Source organism: Chaetura pelagica, unplaced genomic scaffold, assembly GCF_000747805.2.
Source record: "Chaetura pelagica isolate M959 unplaced genomic scaffold, ChaPel_1.0 scaffold50, whole genome shotgun sequence".
Taxonomy (NCBI): domain Eukaryota; kingdom Metazoa; phylum Chordata; class Aves; order Apodiformes; family Apodidae; genus Chaetura; species Chaetura pelagica.
In genome coordinates this window covers 2,562,929-2,569,495 of record NW_009952366.1, presented here as the reverse complement: position 1 = coordinate 2,569,495, position 6,567 = coordinate 2,562,929, and the positions used below count along the sequence as shown (strand labels likewise).

Sequence of the window (6,567 nt, the reverse complement as noted above, 5' to 3'; positions counted from 1 at the left end):
AATTTGCCTCTTCATTTTTTCCTTTTTTTCTTTCATTTCTCTCTCTATTTCTTCTAGTATTTTCTGCTTCTTTTTTATTTCATCTTTCCACTCTTTTAAGATGGGAGCATACTTTTTATGGATTAAAAATGATCTAAATCTAGCTTGGATTTTCACAGCTGCTATATTCTGTTGTTCTGCCAGTTGTTGTTTTTCTTTTGCTTTCTGTTCTTCCAAGGTCTTTTTCTCTTCATCCATTTGCAACTCCAGCTTCATGATCAATTCCTGGGCCAAAACAATTAGGATAGACTTCAACCACTTTTCAAATAGGATGGGTGTTGACACATTTTTTACACATTAATATACCGAATCTGGTGTGTTAACTGTTCCAGAGTAATATTTGTTCTCAAAAATGATAGTCTTTTGTCAAAAGCATTTTGTACTTTACCTCATGTTTCATCATTTTGTCTCCCCAGGTTTTCTTTTCTTTCTGTATCTCATCTTCTATTGAAGTTTGGTGTTTTTGCACAACAAATTAATTATACAAAACCTAGAATGTCACAAAACATCCTCTCCAATATCCCCTATCTTCTTGACTTTCTAGTGGTCTACTTTTGTGAATGCCTGAATTAAAATCAGAAACTCAGCTGTGTATGGATTAAAAAAACCCACTTACATTGGTAATGCAGATTTGGTCATAAACTGAAAGATGTACACTCTGTTCAGAGAGTCAGCATGTCAGCACTAACCCCAACTGCCACCTTCCTCTCCCACTTCTGTACTACTATAGAAGACGAAAACTAGTGAAACAACCATTCAAAGTGCAGGTAAACAAAAACATAAGAGAAACAAACGTGCTGCAAGTAGCACGGACAGTCCCCTTTAATTGCACTGGTACATTACTGATAATCTTAAAATCTTTCAAACAGGAATTTTCTTCAGTAAAGCTAAAGTATATTTTTTTCTTCACTGAAACTGTTTCTCAATGTCTAGATGGGAACAGATTGGCTTCAGTATCATGGGTTACCTTATGAAGAAGCTCTAACTTTATTCTTTCAGCCTCAAATTCCTCCAGATGCTGCATCCTTCTTGTGTGTTCCTCTTCATTCTGCTTTTCCTGTGCTTCCATCTCAGCTTTCCACTTTTTCCTCTTCTCATCTTCAAGCTCCTTTTGTCTTTTCTCCCACTGCTGAAATTCTTTCCTACACTTCTCTTCTGCTTCACGATGAGTAAGGCTTATGCTCATTTCAACATCAGCTACAAATTTGTAATCAACCAAGAAAACCTTTTATTTAATTTCCTAATAAGCATTGAGGGACATAAAGCAGTCTTGAAGTATTGAGAAGTAAAGAATTATCTGCTAATACAACCAACAGTATAAATTCCCAAAGAAATCAGAACTACAACACGAGTCTTTTCTGTCAGAGATGTCTTGTTATCATGATGCACACTTAGTGACTGTGCTGCTACAATGTTCATTCTGCCAGTGTATATTTCAGGATTATACTTTAGCTTCAGGATTAATGTCTCCTGTGGCTATCAGCAGGGGTTTTATAACTGATACACTCCACCCCAAAACATGCAAAGGTCATGGTGAAGGGAAACGTTCCCAGCCAATGCTACTGTGAAATAATTTCTGAGTAGTATTTTTTGAAACAAATTTTTACCAAGACATTAAGGGCTTGGATAATGTTGTGATCCTGAGATAAAAGCACAGGAGTTTGCTCATGATCAATTAATGAAGTATCAAAATCTATTGAATACTGTAATGTGTAATTCTTTATGAGTATAACTCATAAAGAAAATCATAATATAACACTAAGGATCAAATCAACCAAACAACAAATATGTTTGCTTACCTGTAACAACATGGTCATCAGTGACCACTTCATCACTGGTGGATTGACTAGTATAACTAGGTGTTGTAACAAACTGCAAGTCTTCATTTTCCATTTGAAATAGGACCTGTTATTGTTTAATATTGTGATTAAGAAACAAGAAACAAAATTCAAAAGCAGAATATTATAAAAATCTTTCATAACAGGTATAAGCTTTTTGTCATACGACAATAATAGGAAACTTACTACTCCTTGGAATCCTTAGACATTAAATAATACAAATGTATATAGTCAAAATATTGTTTTCTAGATTAAGAACCATTGAAGTATTTCCTAAAATGCATATTATTTCTATATGTTTTTTAATGTATTTTATATTTTAACTTGGAAAAAGGAATGTTTTGAATTTTAGATTTGTTTTACTTGCTGTGGAACTATATTCATGCATTAATACTGTTATGCACATGGCGTAAGAACTAGTTACAGGGTAAATACTTGAGAAGTCTATTTGAAAATAATGCTTTGGGCACAAAGATTGCTCTTTCTTTCACTGTTCTTTATTGGCAAGAAGAAATCTATTCCTGCTCATTTATCGTCTGCTCATGACATTCCTTGGGGCATATATTCATATTTGTAATGCAGTTGAAGTCACATAAAGTAATTGTGCTATTCTAAACAATGGTCTTCTGAGAACAAAAAAATCATGTTTTCAGAAATGCTCACTAATAAAAGCCAGGCAATAAATTAAAAGTGATCAAATTAAATACAGGTTTATGTTTACCTAAGAACTTCAGCAAGTTTTTCAGTCAAATGCTATGAAAACATAAAAGAACCCAGGTTCATAACTCTTGATCTTTCTTTTAAAGTAACAGACATTATTATGTTTACATTTTCTATAAAATACTAGAATCTATTAGGAGCAAGATTAATATGAGCAATTCCACCTGATCATCATAGGAAGAATGCCTAGGGAGTTATCATACTGTTGAGATAATATTCTGCAAATAATTAACAGTAAAGGATTATTCAGTTGTGTTTAATTTTGTTGATCTTTGTGCTCAGCATCTTAACTACTGAGATAGAATTTATTCCAAATTTTAAAATTTCTAAACATGGTGCTTTATAGCTGATGTACCAGTTCTAAAGAACAGCATATGCAAACTCTTCTGATCTTGCAGAGAGTCTGACAGAAACAAAAGTGAACACATCTACAGGGCTCCTTAGGAGGCCAACAAATCACGTGTAGGTTATACAGATTAATTAATAGACTTTTAACTGTAAATACTGTTTAAATAGACAGTACCTTTTTTTTTGATTGTTCGGTATCTTCATTATATTCATAAGTCAATTTTGCCAAGTGATCTGAAGCTTGGCAGGAAACTACTCCATAAGCATTAGCTAAAGAAGAAATAAATGTTAGTACACAGAGAAAATCCCTTTCCAGTACTGAGTTCTGCTCTATACTGCTAAGGAACCATATTTCTTTAAACTAAAATAAAGCAATTTTTTGCCTTAAAACTCTTCATACTTGTTATCCTGTGAGGTTCAACTTTATCTGCACTCTTAACTTCATCGCCTAGTAACTTCATTTTAAATTCTCATGAAGAATGGCCTAGGTTCTATGTCAGAGAATGATCCCGCAACTTGCCTTGATCTGTGGTTTGGCAGACATGAATTTTTAGAAAAATTCAGCTCATGCTCAGATGTTAACCCTAAAAGACAACATTCCATGTTTTTTTACTTCGGTTTTCAGCATGCATTCAGAAGCTGATGCCATTGGTTTCAGTTCTTGCTCTACTTAAACATTTGCATTGTTTTATAGATGATCGTTAGTCTAACTTCCACTGGCAACACAAGGTGTATAAATATTTTAAGTGTGATCCCAGCTTACTTGTAGTTTGTCCATCTTCTAAGTCTTGCATTGTAGGTTTTTCAGCATCTTGATTTCTGCTCTGTATAACATTTAAATAGGACAGAACTGATTCTGGCACATCATCTGAAATCTAGAAAGAAATTATGTTTGACACCAATTCTACATTTTCATCTCACAGCAACGACCAGAGGTAAATACTCAACAGGTAAGAATAAAGACTTATTTTGTCTTCATAAAGCACTGATCGATATTTGGAAGCAATTGCTATCAAGATTGTTCCAAGTTTCTACATTCTTCCCATTGTCTTATCACTCACTGAGCAATTAATAATTCTCATCTTTAATTACATTCTAATTTAATTTTGATTGGAACACATTTGAGTAGCTAATCTTCCAGTACCTTCAGAAACATATTTCAATTAACATTTTAATTATGTTCAACCAAGAAATTAAGGAAAAAGTTAAGACAAAAAATAACAAATACCTATGATATACAGGTTCTTTTTCTTAAAAATGTGCAGATCCTTTAAAAAAGACGTTAATTTTAAATGTACTAAAGTATGCATGTAAACCAGATACTTCAACTTTATTTACCACGTAGATACTTTCTATTCAAAAGATTCTTCCTGTAAGGATTTAGGAAAACAGACTACCTTCTCTCAGATGTGTAAATTGTGCTAAAAATTGTTGGTATTCAGCACGTGACTGCATAAATCATTGATAGTCATAACAATAATAAAAAAATATCATTGATGCTCTTGCCCATCTTTATGTCATATTAAATATATGCTTTATAGTAACATACGGTCAATATAATCTGCTCCAATATCCTATAGACCAATCTTTTTGCTACAAGTCTGAAAGTTTAAAATAACTGAAAAGGTCCCAAATTATTGACTGGATTTCAGAGGGAAGTCTTTCCCCAAAGTAAGAAATCATCAAAAAAAGAGGGCTCAAAACACCAATTTATATTAAGTTGTAAGGCATAAGTCCAGCTCACAATTCTAAAATTTAAATACAGATTTAAATGAAGAATCATTGGCTTATTCAGCCAGACTTATTCTAACTCATTAGCTTTAATAAAATCTTCTACCTTTGGAGGATTCTAAAACAAAGAATTATCTACTAGTCTGATTTTCTCACTTAAGCTGAATGCTGACATTCATCGCTTTAATTGTTTTGTCATTATTGGAGGTTACATTTTTCATTAAGTAATACTACTGAGACTACCTTTCAGAAGAAATCCTCAGGTTAGGTATGTCAGGATAAAGTTAATTCATCAGATGGGCTTTCCAGTGCCCATACCACTTCACGCAGAAATAGAAGCGGTTTAAGCCCATTGAATACTCACTGTCTCACTGTCACTCAAAGCTTTGTCTGATACCTCTGTGTCAGGATCACCCGCTTCAAAGGAAGAAACACTGATTCTGCTTAATTCAATTTCTATTTCTTTTTCAATTCCTTCAGTATCTTCTGACATTCTGCCTTCCACAGCGTTTTATCTGCTTTCAAAACTACACAAAGAAAATACTAACTTTGATCAATGTATGAACCAAAATAAAATAAAAAAAAATTAAAAAAAACAACAAAAATAAAAACCAAAACAAAAAAAGGTGCACATTTAACATCAATTTATGGAGTTGTGTTTATTGGACAGTTGGCTTAAAACACAAAAAGGAACAGCAGACGTTTGTTCTGAACATTTCATGTTCTGAACATTTTCATACATTTCATTTGAACAAACAAACAAAAAAGCAATTTTACTTTGTAAGAAGAGAATCCCCCATCAATCTACCTCTCTAAATTTTGCAAATGTTACAAAATTTTAATATTAAAAACCTCTGCCTGCTCTGTACGCCTTGTGGCTGGTGTCAGTGCTACAATCTATACCTCATGGGGTTTTTCCTGTAAAGGAAAAAAAGGCTTCAAACAGTAAATACATATTCACAATTCCAAAATAAGACTAAGAGTCCCGAAAGAACTCGAAGCTGCAATTATACAGCGTGAGAGATGGGTGTGAAAAATGGCCTATGCACAGAAATACAAGACTTGTAGACAGGTGCAGGCAGGAGGGGAACATTTCAAGTTCCTTGAAATCCTCCCGTTCATAACCCGCGCACGTCCCCTCACCCCCAAGCTCCCACTAGGGGCGTGGGAAGGCAGTCTAGACCCGCTCCACCAGACGCAGCGAGCAGATACACGTCGCTCGCCGGCTCCTGAGGACACGCTCAACTCATCTCAGCCGTGAGGGCGCGAAACGGTTCCTCTCTGACAGAAACTACACCTCCCAGAAGGCACCGCGGTGGGGAGGTTGCCCGGAAAGGTCGCGGAGCCGCCCTTTTGCATCCTGGGAATTGTAGTCCTCCCCCTCATTGCCCCTATAACCTTCCGGGCTACTCCGTGTAGCTACTCACATCTCGTCTAGCCGAGCTCCTACCCGAGCCCCCGTCGTCCCGGCTGCCTCCGGAGACGCCCGCCCCTCCGCCCTGAAATTCCGCAGCCCCCTAGCGGCCCCTGGTCGAGCCCTCCGCGGGGAAGACGAGAGCCCAGCCACCGCGCTGGGAAGCCGGGGAGCGTCGCCACGGCAACGGGAAACAGCGGCTGGGGAGGGAGGCTGGAGGATCCGAACTCGGCCAGCAGGTGGCGTTTCGCGCCGTCGGTCGGTCGGTCGGTCTGTCTGGGGTTTAAAGGGCTGGAATTTAGTGTTCAGAATAAATTGGAACGAGCAATTAAGGAGGAAAGAAAGAGTAAAGGCAGACCAAAGCATAGCACAGGTGGATTATACATACCGCGGGTTTGCTCCCTCTTTGCCAGTAGAACTCCAGAGGCATGGAAAATAAAAAACCACCAGGCATTCTTTCACAAGTTTTGGAAAGAG

General features: G+C 36.5%; 1 protein-coding gene across 1 annotated transcript in view; it reads right to left on the bottom strand.

Moving 5' to 3' along the window:
• LRRIQ1 (leucine-rich repeats and IQ motif containing 1) overlaps nucleotides 1-5,175 on the bottom strand; it is a 106,937-nt gene extending 101,762 nt beyond the window's left edge. Inside the window, 7 exon segments of the mRNA XM_010007995.1 lie at nucleotides 6-264; nucleotides 428-529; nucleotides 1,007-1,236; nucleotides 1,839-1,944; nucleotides 3,121-3,215; nucleotides 3,709-3,820; nucleotides 5,041-5,175. Of these exon segments, the coding sequence (XP_010006297.1) occupies nucleotides 6-264; nucleotides 428-529; nucleotides 1,007-1,236; nucleotides 1,839-1,944; nucleotides 3,121-3,215; nucleotides 3,709-3,820; nucleotides 5,041-5,169 (1,033 nt within the window). The 5' untranslated portion in view covers nucleotides 5,170-5,175.
• Between the last annotated feature and the right edge of the window lie 1,392 nt (nucleotides 5,176-6,567).